Raw genomic sequence first — 14,294 nt, forward strand, 5'->3', positions numbered from 1 at the left:
CTATAGGTACTACAGTGCAACGCCTCAAAGGCTCCAAGAGCAATGGTTGTAATTCAGGTTCCTGAGCCCAAGGTGTTCCATGATCACATCCCATGCACATAACACGTGCATAAAACTCCTAATCAGGTGTTGCCTGTTGGTGGAGCAAGTAGCATAGACTGCAGTAGGTACAAGATGAGAGAAAATAATTTCCAGGACCTCTTTGTTTTGCACCCAGAATTATTTCTTTTCAGTTAAAGAACTCCATTCCCCTTTCCTCAGACTAATTGTCTGAGATTCCTATTATGTTTTTTAAAGACCAAAGGACATGGTAAAATACTGCCATATTTTCAATCCACCAGTGAAAACTAAGCACCAGAGTTACCTGTTTTGTGATTAATTTGACTTCAATGGATTACAGTGGGAATATGCTCGGTGCCTAGGAACCCTGATTTTTCCTCTTCATCAAACAGTTTTTCAGTGGTTATTGCAAGTCTCTCAGGTATGATCAATTGTCTGGCAAGCTTGTGATTGGGTCTTCAAGGCTTCCTTAGCTCATCCCTTCTCAGGTTCACTCATTTCCTCAGCTCTTGATCTTGCAGCCAAACTCCCCTCCCATTGTGCCTTCTCAGGTGGGGATTTCTTGGTTTACTAAGATGTCCATTGGCCAACGATTTATTTTTTTAAGCCTCCTTAAAGTAAGGCTGGTGTCCTTTACCATTCAATTCAACTTGAGGAGGCAACTGGTATTCATGAGATGGCACAGTGATCCCTTTTTCATTTTGTTCAAGGGTCTGTGGATTTTTTTCTGGCTTCCTTAATTTCCACTTTGTATAGTCCCAAGCCAGTTTCATCTTAATAAGTACAAATAGTTCTCAAACTTTGTTCTTTTCTAATGAGAAATAGCTCCTCTTCCAGTTCTTCAGTATTTATTGTGGCTTTTTCAGCATTCTCAGGTTCTTTTAACTGATTTTTCTTTTCCTGCTGCTATTGTTAAATGCCAACATTTACATGTGACTGCAATAACTTAATGTCTCTTCTTCCACTTCTCTGATCCTGCCAACTCTTCTTGGGAGGCAGTGGGAATATTCCTGCCTCCATTCTACCACCCGAAATTCCTGCAGCTGTGAGTTGTCTGCCTCAGATGTTAGCAGCTTCTGCCTAACCTGATGGGATATTTAGATTTGTCTCCACTTTTGGCAAGTGATTTACAGCATGATACTGATGCTCATGAGAACATCATCTTGTTGAAGACACCGTGTTCGTGTGGCAGGTTTGAATGCAACATAGGTACTGTGTGTCTGTCTACCTTGGTGGTAGTATTGCCTGTTGTGGAGCTGTGCAGCTACAATTTTAATAATTACTCACATTTCTAATAACAAAGCTGGCTATTCTGGTGGCTGCTGCTGGCCTCTGATGCTCTGTCAGTGCTCCCAAGCCAGTCTGTCATAATTCCGTCTGCATGTTGTCCCGTCCCTGCTTAGAGGCGAATGGTGGGCGAGGCCCATCTTCTGCCAGATTTGTAGCACGGGGGCTGCAGGCATGTGAGTCCTGAGCTTGTTTTCTTGTTGAATGGGCTCCTGCAGACTGGGAACTGAAGATTAAACTGAGTCAGAAACAGTGTCACACTGAGGTGGATACTTTTTTAGGTGGAAAACACAACTGCTGGCTGTCGGGACAGTCTTCTTTATGTAAGAACTAAAACTTGGTTAAGGTAGGATATACACAAGCTGAAAATCAGTGCATTTCACACACTCTGTTAAGAGTATAATCCTTTTCAAATTAATGCCTACTCTTACTGATAGCAATTCTTTTTATTACTGGCTCCTTGTGACTTCATCCTCACAAAAGGCAACATTCATTAAAAAAAGGAAGAGGGATGGTAGTGATTTTTCTCCTCAAAGCTTAACTTTGCTCACATAAAAGAGCATTTCAGGCTCCATACTTCTGTATCTCAGCAATTCCTATTGCCAATAAAATCAACTATGAAAAACAAATACTTTTAGAATGATCAGTTCTGGCAAATTCAATGGGAATACAAGTGTCCTGCTGGGCCCTTTCATTTGCCGTAGCAATCCTGCAAGCAGACCTTCATTACTTCTGTTGACAAGGCATGAGCCAAAAGCAAATTCAAATTGCTCCATTTTCCAGAGCTTTACTGCTTTGGAATGCTAGAATGTAAACCCAAAAGTTAGTCAGTTGCTGTTCTTAATTCAGCCAAAGAGCCCATCCAAACAACGAGGTGTAATTTCTCCATACTTTCCAAAAAAACTATCCCCCTGAAAATCTGATAGCATGTCCTGCTTTACAGAGTTCTTTCTCAGCACAGCATTGCCATCAATACCCACCATTTATCTTCATATCCTTTACCATGAATTATTGGTCTGTATTGATAATGGAGGCACACTTAGAAGATCTTTCCATTTCAAGAGAGTCTTCATGAAAAATGGTTTATATAGCAGGCAAGTTTTACAGCTCTGAAAACAGAGTTGTGATTAGACAAAGATTTGTTGGATTATAAAAGTACAAGTGTTTATTATGGCTGGTACTGAGAATAAACAGTTGCCTGCATATGCCAGCTACTATGGAAATATGTTTTTAAAATCTAATGTGAGCTGTAAACCAAAGCTACTTCAGTAAAAAAAATTCAATACTTAAACTGTGGGGAGGAGTAGTCAGTGCCAGAGAAAACATTCCCATTTAATAATGTTTGAACATAGAGCTGTGATGCAGTTTGTAGCAAGGCAGTGAGAAAAAACCCACAACTAATCCTTCATTGCAGCTGTCTGAACTTTTGGTTGTCTGCCATACTTTAAACAGCGACTTCTTTTTCCTGGTGACTCAAGACTTGAATGACCTAGTGTGGGGAGTTTAAGCTCTATACAAAAAAGGAGTTAAGTAAGAAATAGCCAAAGTAAGGTGGGTTGCACATCCCAGCAAATCAGGGGTTTATATCTTAAGTCCTCTTCAGTGCCTAGGAGAAAATGTTAAAATAAATATATACCTTTTTATTTATTTATTTTTGGCGAAGAAATCTTCAGTGGTTTAAGCATCCATCTCTCCTTTTCCCCCTCTTCTCTCTCCTTAATATACTGATCTTATATGGAAATGAAATTCTGTAGAAAGTTCAAATTTTGCAGTTCATAAATGGTAGAAAAAGTTTTCCTGTAGAAAAAGTTTCTGAATTTTCTTTGATGATTTTTAACTTTTTCTTCCCATTGATATATCTCATGGGTAGGTCTTTTCAGCATCATGAAAAGTGTGCTTTTTTCCTGATTAATTCTTTTGCAAAGTAATGGAACTTGCTGACTTTCAAGTGGAAATGTGGGAGTCAGAAAAGTAATTTTATATGACTGCCAACTTTAAAGGAAAAGAAAAAAAGGGGCTTTCTGCCTTTGCCCCATTCTCACTATCACTTATCTGAAAAAGGATTAAACACTTAAGTATTAATCCTGAGCTGGTAGAAACTCTGTAGTTTGCCAAGTCTTATGATGGTGTAATAATTTTTTATTAAGGGTAATTTTTAAATGGTCATTCATAACTACATATTCTGATCTTTCACAGATATAAATTGTATTTTATCTTTGCATTACATATTATTGGGTATAAAAAAAGGTAAATTATTGAAGAAAAAGTCAATCTATGCTGGGTTCAATGCCCATGGCAACAAATCTCCAAGATAATAGCTTTTGAGGGACAGTAAGAATAAGGCAGTACAACACAACAACCATATATTGTTAGGACAAGCACAGAAATTGGGGGAATTTCAGCCTGAGAACTTAGCAAACAACTAAAATGCATCATGAACCCAGTGTTTCTGTACAAGGGGGAACATCCTCCTTTTGGTTTCATGGGTTTGAACCCCCAAACACTGCCAGTAACTGCGATGTTACACCCCACAGTGTCACTTTTCAGCCTGCTGAAGTGAATTTGTACAGTCTTTGTACAGACACCGTAGCACAAGGTCTGTATGAAATGGGGGCCAAGTTAATAAATTAACAAAGGAAAGAAGAACAAAGGGAGATCATATCTCAGTCTTGACCGCAGTGGGCAAATTCTGACCAGCCAGTTGTAATATGTGGTTTCCCTAGAAGAGAATGATACATGATTTTATCACAGAGTAACAGATCAATGGCTGGATGTCACCATCAAAAAAGCACTTCCCGTATTCTCCCCTTTTTTTTCCTCTCCTAATTTCAGCATGCAGCTGGCAGTTTCAGCTTTGATACCTAAGTAATTCGTCTCTTGCTCTATTTTGACCTTATCATATTTTGACCTTTGTATCCATCCTATAATGTATATATTGTTTGCCATTGCCATTATCTGTGATTAGCCAAGTTTCACACACAGAAGGAAGACTGAGTCAAATGTATCATAGAAGAGCTGTTTATCCTCATCTGTTTATTAGTATTCCCAAACTCCCTGAATCATTCTGGTAAAGTGAATACTGGAAATACAAACAGATGATGCTGCAAAGGAGGATAGGTGTTCTAAAGCAGAACTGGGCTGGCAGTCTAAGATAAACACTTTTTATCTAATATTTTTAATATCAAAGTGTCTTTTACAGGAATTATGAAAGTTACAGGCCTACCTTTTCTCCATAAACTTGTGGACAAACTGGATGATTTGCACAAGAACACACACAAGCACTTCCTTTCTTGGTGTTTTTGTAACTTGAGTTTTATTTAAATACCTCCAAAGCATTATGTTAATGTACACTTTCTTCTGGTTCATGAATAACAAGTGTTTCTAAGCCTCAAATAAGATCCTTGTACAATTTGTGTTTATAATTATCTTTTGAGTCTCATTTTTACACGTTCAGTTCCTGGGACAAATAGAATTGACTTTTCATTTTGAATGATGCTACACAGAACTGTAACACCTACTTGTTTGTACCTTTCAGTTAAGCAATAATTTAAACGGATGTTCCTGTGTTTATTTTTCAGCATATTTCCTTGGGATTACAGATTATATTTTTTAGTTGAGTTAACAGTCTCCATAAAGTTGCTTGGTGTAAAATCCATTATTGGGTTTTTCTTTTCTGACTGCTTTTAAAAAAATAGTTTACAGCAGAAATTCTAAGTTATTTCATAGTGTAGAATGCATTAAAAGCATAAAGTCATGCATATGTCAGAGATATATTTACAAATCTGTACAGTTTCTGTAATTTTTATTTACTGCGGCTCTTACCAGGCAACAAGATTCAACTCTTACCCCTCTGAGGTCAAACTCTCCAACATAACCCATAGCCATTGTCTAAAAATGCTTTGTTTTGCTTACCAGCCCTGAGATGATGGCTGCAGGTAAGATGGGCCCAATTCTGCACTCCATTTCATAAAGCCTACCTTCCACAGAGTTAGAGGTGATTACCACTGCAGCTCAGGCCAGAACATGGGATGAACTCCACCCAGGCACCTTTTATTACCCTTTGACTAAGGCTGAATGGCAGATGAATTTTTTTCTGACCTGCAGATTATTCACAGTTGCCAGACTTCCTCTTTTTCGTTCAGAAATATAAGGAGGACCTCATACTAAACTCACATGAACTATGCTAAGGGATTCTAGAAAACATGTTCCCCTCTCTTCCTGTTTATTTTCAGAAATGTTGGAGATGGAATGTGCTGTTGGAAAAGCCTCAGTGCTTTTACACCAACACCCAGTCAAGAAGCTGAGTGCATTTTATCAACTACATGCAATTTATCTATTTCCCAGGTGTGCTTTATCTTTAAAACCACAATAAGCAGCATGTAAAGGAGCTGCCCGTCTCCCAGAGCCAATGTTCACCCCTCCAGCCAATGCAAGAGCAGAATGGTGAAAAGTCAGTCCTTCCACAGAGTTCACATGGCAAAAGTATTACACATGGCTTCAGTTGCCAGAGGTTCTGCTGGCTGTGAATTAAAGTTCAGTATCTTGGTCAGTCAACATCGTGTTCAGAAAGCAGCCGACTTTATATAGAGTTCCCCTGGAAAGTGCTTTATCAGTATTTGGCTCTGTAATGAGAGGCTATTCCTCATGACACCTGGATTCAAGGTGCTCTGACTCCTCTCCTGCTCATACTCAAGGAAGAATGGCACTTACAGAATCCTCTGAATTCCAGGGAAACATCGTCATTTCTACAGAAGATTAGTTATAAGAATGGCATTTCTTCACTAAGGCTAAAAGAACACTCCCCAGAAAAGTAGCATAATGATCCAACATTTGTGGCTTGTTAAATTCACAACATTGAAGAAAATTACCTTAGTAATCATTGCAATACTATCCATTAAAGTCTGGTAGCAAATAGTTTTTCTAAGACACATCAGGTAATAATTTGTAATGGTGGTTTATCCTGACCAGCTTGGGCAAGTTCTAAAAAAGGAGCAAACACCAAGTGTGTGGTTGCTTGCTCCAAAAACATCCTTCTTCCATTCTTCCCTCCTTCTTTTCCTCTTCCACTGAGAACAGACCAAAGAGGCCTGACCAGCCCCTCCATTACACTATAACCAGGTAACACAGAAATTAATCAATTAATTTATTATTAATGGGAGCAAAATGTAAAAGCGGAACAAATTGAAGATGTACTACTGAGAACACTGTGTCCTGCTGGTGTCTCCAAAAGACCCTTGGGATAAAAATGTACAGATTCTTTAGCTCTGAAAAGTCGAATATGCTAAACTGCAATTTCAAAAGGATGAAATCTTTTCTGTCTTCTATGTTCTTCTAGCATTCTTTTTTTCTTCTGCTTTCTGCACTGCTGGATTTTAGCATCCATGAATCATGTGATTTTTCTAGCATCAATATGTTTTTACTTCTGATCTCTGCCAAAAGGCCCCTGGTTAGACTTTCTGCATTTCGATGTGCTGGTGGTGGTAGTGGTGGTAACAGTGATGTCTGGGCTGACACCTTCCATTTAGTTTATAGACAGAATTTTTCTGCTGCCGTTTTTTGAAAAACCACACTGCCAGAACAGCTGCAACCAGTAACAAGCAGAGAAGAATCACTATTACTGCTATGATAGCACCTTTACTGGACTTGGGACAATTCTCTCCCTCACATGGCTCAGAAGTGGGGACAGGCTTCTCTCCAAGGCCCTGGGTGAGATTTTCTTGCTCAGCTAATTCCTGGGACGCTGTGTCAGTAATGATGTCTGGAGCTGGTGCAGTGATTGCTACTTGTTCTGGGTAGGTGGTTGTGTCTCGTGGTTCTGTGTATGGAGTGTGGTCGGAGGGGCTGACAGTCACAGAGGTTTCTGGCATGTAGGTTTTTGAGCTGGTTGTGCCAAGCAGCATGGTTGTAGTGGGCTCCTGAGTCACAGTTTCCAGAGAGGTAGCCAGATGTTCCCACACAGCATCATCATAACCCCTGCTCACACTGAAGGTCTCCAGACCACTCACTGATGTAAGGGGTACCAGTGTCTCTTTAGCCCCTTCATCATCTACCCCTGTTGTTGCTGCCACAATCTGTGTTAGACCTTCCTCTGGAGCTGGGCTGCCGCTTCCCAATTTTCTTACTTCCACGTGATTTGGTTGATCAGTCGTGAGGATGACGTCATCTTCTGTTCCCATCGAGCCATCCACTTTATCACCCTCTTCATCATCCTCTACCACCTCTTGTGTTACTGGATATCCATCTAGCCACGACTGGTCAGTGATGGTAACTGTATCCATTGCTGTCTTTGTATCATTAGTTGTGAGAATGGGTCCAATGGGGAAATCCTCATTGTCATAAAACATTTTGGCACTAGGTTCATCATAGGCTGTCTTCACTCCAATGTGGTTATCACCTTCAGAAAACTGTGTTTTAGTGGAATCATCTGCCTCTTTCTCTGATTCAGGCTCACTGAAAGTTTCTGATGGAAACCAAAACAAGTTTTTTTGGCTTAGGAGTGACACAGGGGACTCAGTTGGTGCCCTGCTTCCTTTTTCAGAAATGTCTGTGGGCTGAGTAACCACTTTTGTACTTCCAGTTCTTCCTTCCTCTAAACTTTTACTGAAGGAAAGCTGTATTTGCTCCTGCTTGATTTCCTCTTTGCCATTGCCATGGTCATTCTCAGCAACAGGTATTGATCTATCATCAGGGAAATTATCTTCATAGTCAATGTGTGTCTCAGTTTCATCTAGAAACATTAAAAGAAAACAACTCATAAGCCAACATTGACCTCATTTATTACAAGAAACCAAGAAGAAAGCTTCAATGAGAAGTGACTTCTAGGCAGTATTTTTCATTCTGTGTAATTGTTTATTTGAAAAGGGCATGGTCCTTGGGTTGATATTCAATTTCAAGGTTTTTTTTTTTTTAAAATCACAATAGGTGTCAATGCTAGCTGCTACTATCTTACCTATCCAGACTTAAAAATGCATTTAATAACTCACTGCCTACAGTTAGAGGACTTTCTTTGCTTATTGTTTTGTCAAATCTTTTCTCTCCCTACTATGACTCATTGCAAGATTTGAGGAAAAGGTGTCATCTTATTCAAGCAAGAAATGTGTGTGGAGAGAACGATATAGCAAAAATTAATCAATTACTAATTGGTAATTAAAAAAAAAACCCTAAAAGTTTTACAGCAACCTCATCCCTTTTGAGACAGATGATTTTAAGTAATTATGTTCAGTACCTTATGCTCAAGAGATCAAGGCATGTTTTTATCAGGATACTGCTTCTCTTCAATCACCTTGGTGTTACAGTGATGCAACACCTGGGGCCAGACCAATATTTCTTATTCCATGAGAACTCCTCAGAGCTGACTGAGGCAGGCTGCACCACCAAGGCTGACACTGAGTTCTGCTTGTTTTCATCTGAAGAAAGCAAGATGCACCCTGCAAGGCTGGAAAACTCGGTCTCAAACACTTAAAGCCTAGCACCTAGTTAACGTGATAATCCTGTCTGTCTGTAATCAACTCTCTTCCAATTTTAAGGAATTAAATGTTGCCGTGGAGAAAAGAGGAGAAAAACAACACAAAAAAAAAAGGTAAAAAACCTGAGTGCAACAGAGGAGCAGTTTCATTGCAAAGCTTGAGTCTGGTTTAGAAATACTCAACAGACCTACCACTCATAGCAAAAATTTCCCTCAAAGCACAAGGCTAAATGTTTGAATTTGAATGGAATAGTGCATTGTAATTTATATTTCTTCCTCTATTCTAAAGCCTTAGCTCAATGAAAAATTTTCCAAGCTAGTCAGGGTGGTTGATTTTCAATTCACACAAGTTTTACTCCATACAACGTTGATGTAATTTCTGAGATTTATGCTGGCATTAAAAGTCATAAAAAATAGTGCCTTGGGATATGGAAAATAAACTGAATCATGGTGAGAATTTTTCTTTTTAAGTGGGTGTTTAGTCTTTTATGAAGACAGTGAAGCAATAGACCTGGCAAGACATGGGAAACAAGAAATTAATAGGAGAACCTGTATTATAGATCACTGCATCCATAAAGCCTTATCTTGTTTTGCCTTTTTACAGTCAACCGATTTTGAATTACATTTTCATCTGGGGCCCACCTCAATTTCCGCCTGAGTCACTTTCTCCTTGGAGACTGCTTCCCAGACTTCTGGCAGAGCCATATTTGGTCTACTCTTAAGAAAGATTAGAAATATTGTCAAACCAGTCTGACCAAAACCACTTAGCGGTGATACAGCTTGCACCAGCTCGCTTTTTGCCAGAACAGCTTAAGCCAGGTGCCAAAACAGAATGAGCATTAGCAAAAGGTATTTTCCTTGGAATAGCATCTGGGTCTACCAGAAACCAAAGCAGTTATGCTAAGGAAACCCAAATGTGTGACCCAAATAGCCTGCAGAGAGTTAATACCTCTGTGGAAACTATCATGCTGGAGAGCTGGATGTTCTTAGCAGGTCCTCCCATCCCACAGGAAGTGCCAAAAACAGACCTGTCTCCGTCCTGGTCCCAGTGTCCTCATCTGCTTGTGTAATCCTCTAGACTCTCCCCATCCTCTCCAAAGCAGGAAAAAACTCCTGTCTCATTCAAGGATGATTTAACAATCAGGGGAATACAAGCGTAAGAGTGAAAAGCTTCCTGGTAGGACTCTCACTTTTCTAATTAATCCTAAAATCTTTTCCAATGCTATTTCAGACTTTTGCAAATGGATGGAGGATAACTCTGAATACTAAGGCACTTTAGCAACATATTCATGAAGCTCTGTGTGGCACTATCCATCACAATGCAGCATTTCTACTAACTGTCAAACTTTAGTGTCACTTCATCCCTTCTCTCACTTTTACTTTAGAATTTTTCTACCTGCCTGGCACTCTCTTTGCATGGAAATGGTGCCTCAAACTATTTTATCCTCTAATCATCTAGACTCCTGCTAGAAGTTATCTGGCATGCCTGCTTCACTAAAGTTCAGTGTGTCTGAGGACAGCCTAAAGGTGTCTGTGGCATGTGTATGGAGCATCATAATGTGAGAAGTCACTGTTTACCAACTGTTAAGGTCATTGTTTTATTTCTTAAAATTGAATCATCACAACAGTCTCTCTTCACCTCTATGTCTCCTGTAACCTCTATTTTTGCCACTCCTTTACTTTCCACACTACAGTAATCCAGCTGAGGTTCAAACAGTAATTTTTATGTTGTGGTGAGCAGGCACACACACCCACAAACAAAAATTACATCCAAGTGCATGTGTTGTTTCCTTCAGACCTATTTTTTAGTTAGCAGTATGAATGGGCAGCTAGTATTCATCACATTGCCCAGTACCTTATGTGTGAGTGGATCACTGGTGAATGCTTAACAACTGTAGTAACATGGTTTTTAGAGATTTTGAAGCTCTTTCCCTTCGGTGTTTCTCCTGCCATGTAGTCTCATCCCTCCAAGAGAAGGTCTTGTGGAGGCACATCAGGAAAAAGCCTGTGCTTCTAAGAAAGTGCAAATCCCCAGTCTATCAGAACCTATTAAAGGATTGTTGAACCATCAGTCAAGTCTCCATCAAACATACTGCCTTTGGGCATGATTCTGCCTGTAGAGAAATGAATTGGTGTTTTCTTAATGCAGAGCTGGGGGAAGAAAAAGCCCATTGTAGTCTAAAGAGATCCCGAGATTGGAGCTCATTATGCACTGCTCGTCACCACATAAGGGAGTCTTGTTCACTCTCACAATCAGATTGTGGCCCAAGTTGTAAAGCTGCTCTAACATATTTTCATATTGAATCTCCCATATTTGTAGAGTTTATAGCAAAGACTACCAACATAACTAATGTTAGCTTATGGGATGCCAGAATGAAAGCAACTATTGAGCTCTCTAACCATCAAAGGAAATACAGACCCCTTACTCTGGAGCTTTGATTTATAGATCCTGGATTGACTTACACAGTAATAATACTCTATTATTTCTTCTGGGCCTCAGACCTTCAAATGGGACTTGGACTCAGTATTTAGTGACTCTGTGTTACCATGACAATCTTTTAAGTCCACATGAGCTTGATTTTCCAGGAATAGATTGTACAACATTTGCACTTCTTTTTGCTCACCTCCTCAGCACTTTCCTGAACTTTCCAGTTCCCTGAATTTTAGTGTTGGTACTGAAGAGCAACAACCAAGCTAGATTCAGCTCCACCTCTTACCCTAAAGGTTGTAACTATTATATATACACATTTTTAAAACAGTAAGGAACTGATTTAAAAGTGATTGCATCTTTCTACCTAGGCAGGTCTGGTTTTAAGACAAGCCAGCCCTGAAATGAACTTATCCAAGATCAAAATCTTTCTATATTTGGTCTTTGTTACATTTTGACTATACCTTCTTCTGGCTCAAGGATCGGTGAGTTTTCATTCACTGTCTGAGGGATTACTGAGTCTGAAATGAACACTTTACTGCAAGACATGCTGAAATGACATACTACCAAAGATTTGAAGCTCAGTTAAAAGGTAAAATCCTTTTAATTCTTAGTTAATCCTTTTTGGGAACAGTCCTGTACAGCTTTCAGTTTCTCTTTCAGTTTTTGATCCTAATGTGAAAACAGTGACCAAACATAAAGACAGGAAAAACCAAAGAGCCTGGTCTTCTCCAGGATCAGTTTAATTTTTCCTCTAGATAGCATATTGGCATGCAAGCTCTATTTTAAGTGCTGCTATTTTGGACAACCATAAAGTGCACAGCATATTTTGTGGGTGTATTTTTGGAGTACAGGAAATTGAAACCTGATTCTATATAGACCATCTAATAAATATTTGTACTGTATAAAAACATCTTTAGTCCAAGAATCTCAAAGTAGCTACAGTAAACATTAAGAAGACAGCATCTGTCTTTAAGGATGGGAAGGAAAAGAGCATGTAGACTGATTTGCCTAAGATAAGTCACATTTGTGAACTGTGACATCTCAAAGAATTATCCATTTAGTTTGGATCCAGCACACAAACTTCTCTCTAGTTGATCGCAGTATGCTAGACAGAAATTGTGCCTTTTTTCTTTTGCAATAGCTACAAGAAAGAGGATAATTTTTATTCCAGCAGAAAGCCTGCTAACATAAATAAATAACTCATCAAAAATTTTTAAACTTATTCCATTTGACAGAATCTGTTCATGCCAGATCAATATTTTACATTAATCTAAAACAGCCCCTCAGTGACAGGCATGAAAATGGAAGCAAAGTTTGTCATAACAATTGTTTTGACAGGCCACGGACATATTTGTTGCTGATTATATTTGTCTGTCACAACTCTTCCTTTGCACTCACAGAATGAACAAAAAATAATAATAATAATAAAAGCATTCTCAAATAAGATCAAAAGCCAGAGAGATTTGGTTTGATTCCCCACACTAAAAATAAAAAAAACAAAAAGAAATGGTGCTAGCTAGCCATGCTTACAGACCACATGAATGGGAACCAATACAGTTCTTGAAAACTCAGAAGGTAGAGTTTGAAGTAATGAGAATTGTTGAGCCATGCAAAAAGACTGGTAGCTGCACATTAAGTGGTCAAAGTCAGCCAAGTCCTCCTTGCACTGACATCAGAAGGATGGTCCTCAGCATGGAAAAGTTGGACTGCCTCGGACCACGCTGCCTGTGTATCCAAGTGTTGTCATTGGAGAGACTCCTTAGATGTACAGAAGATATGGACTCTCCTGCCACAAGCATATAGCTGGAGAAACCCAGAACAATCCAGGGAAAAGGATAGATAGATGACATTCCTCTGGGCCAGTTTTAGGGCAGGGATGGAACATGATTTCCCAGCAATCTCGTCTGCCTCCTCTTTGAGGAAGCAAACCCTAGAGAATGCAGCCTAATGCAGTCCAGCCCTGACCCCTGCCACTGAGGTGTTGGTATTAATGCTCCTGCTATTGAACTCATGGTTTATTTTGGGAAAAAAACAAACATCATTAGGCAATTGTCAGTTTAGTCTCTGTGCTTGTAGGACAGTCACAGCATGGCACATACAGATCTGCTTTCAGACCTTACTACAATGTTCTTCAGGATATATTTTGTGAAGAAAATGCAATTTCTCCACAGAAATAAAAAACCCTGCACAACGCACACACACACCAAACAAACAAAACAAAAATAACCCCAGCAAAATCCCTGTATTTCCCTGTTCACCCCTTAAGGTTGCTTTGTTGGGCTAAATATCCCAGTGTTTTCAGCTAGAACAGAGCACTTTTTCATGACAAGGTATTACAGGAAACAAAGTCACATTTTTTTCTTAAATAGCAATTTAATTAAAAATTACTGTCTATTACCTGGTGTGCACAATGTACATTACAGCCATTTGTAATGCACTGCTTTCCCATTTCCATCATACTTTACCATATCCAGAATCCATTTAAATTTCCATCATACTTTACTGCATTTGAAATCCACTTAATATAAGCCCAAAACGATTTTGTTCAGTTATGCCCATAGCCAGGTTTTGCCATGTATTTTGCATTATGCGTTTATTTGATTATATACATATTTTTTAATTTTAATTTGCTAATCTGCTGACTGTATGGCAGTGCATTTATATCCCAGGTGCCACAATGGACTGTATCTCTTCTTACTGGATCAAAACAGAGAGGAAAGATGATCACAAAGAGGCTTCAAAGAACATTTAACTGCTATATTTAGACACTGCTATGATGATAGTTCTGTGACTCCATATTTGTTCTGCGTGAGCAGCTGGGAATGTAAAGCCAGTCTGATGCTTTTCCACAACCAAGAAAAGCATGCAATTATTGGTGCTTAGTCCAATATTCTGCCTGGACAGCTGGGTATTATGATGGGGCAGTTACTGAGTAGAGCAATGGTGCTGAAGGGGTAACATCCACAAATCCCAGCAAGCTTTATGAAACTGGATAAATGTCATCACTCTGGCACAAATGAGGTGGAGTAAGCAGCAGAGAGCAGTATAGTG

The 14,294-nt window shown here is 39.3% G+C and overlaps 1 protein-coding gene across 1 annotated transcript in view; it reads right to left on the reverse strand.

Annotated features, from left to right (window-relative positions):
* Positions 1-6,245: 6,245 nt before the first annotated feature.
* Positions 6,246-14,294, reverse strand: part of SUSD5 (sushi domain containing 5) — a 42,404-nt gene continuing 34,355 nt past the window's right edge. The window contains exon 5 of the mRNA XM_063405950.1: positions 6,246-8,074. Within this exon, the coding sequence (XP_063262020.1) occupies positions 6,795-8,074 (1,280 nt within the window). The 3' untranslated portion in view covers positions 6,246-6,794. The remainder of the gene's footprint in view (positions 8,075-14,294) is intronic.

Source organism: Prinia subflava, chromosome 1 (genome assembly GCF_021018805.1).
Source record: "Prinia subflava isolate CZ2003 ecotype Zambia chromosome 1, Cam_Psub_1.2, whole genome shotgun sequence".
Taxonomy (NCBI): Eukaryota; Metazoa; Chordata; class Aves; order Passeriformes; family Cisticolidae; genus Prinia; species Prinia subflava.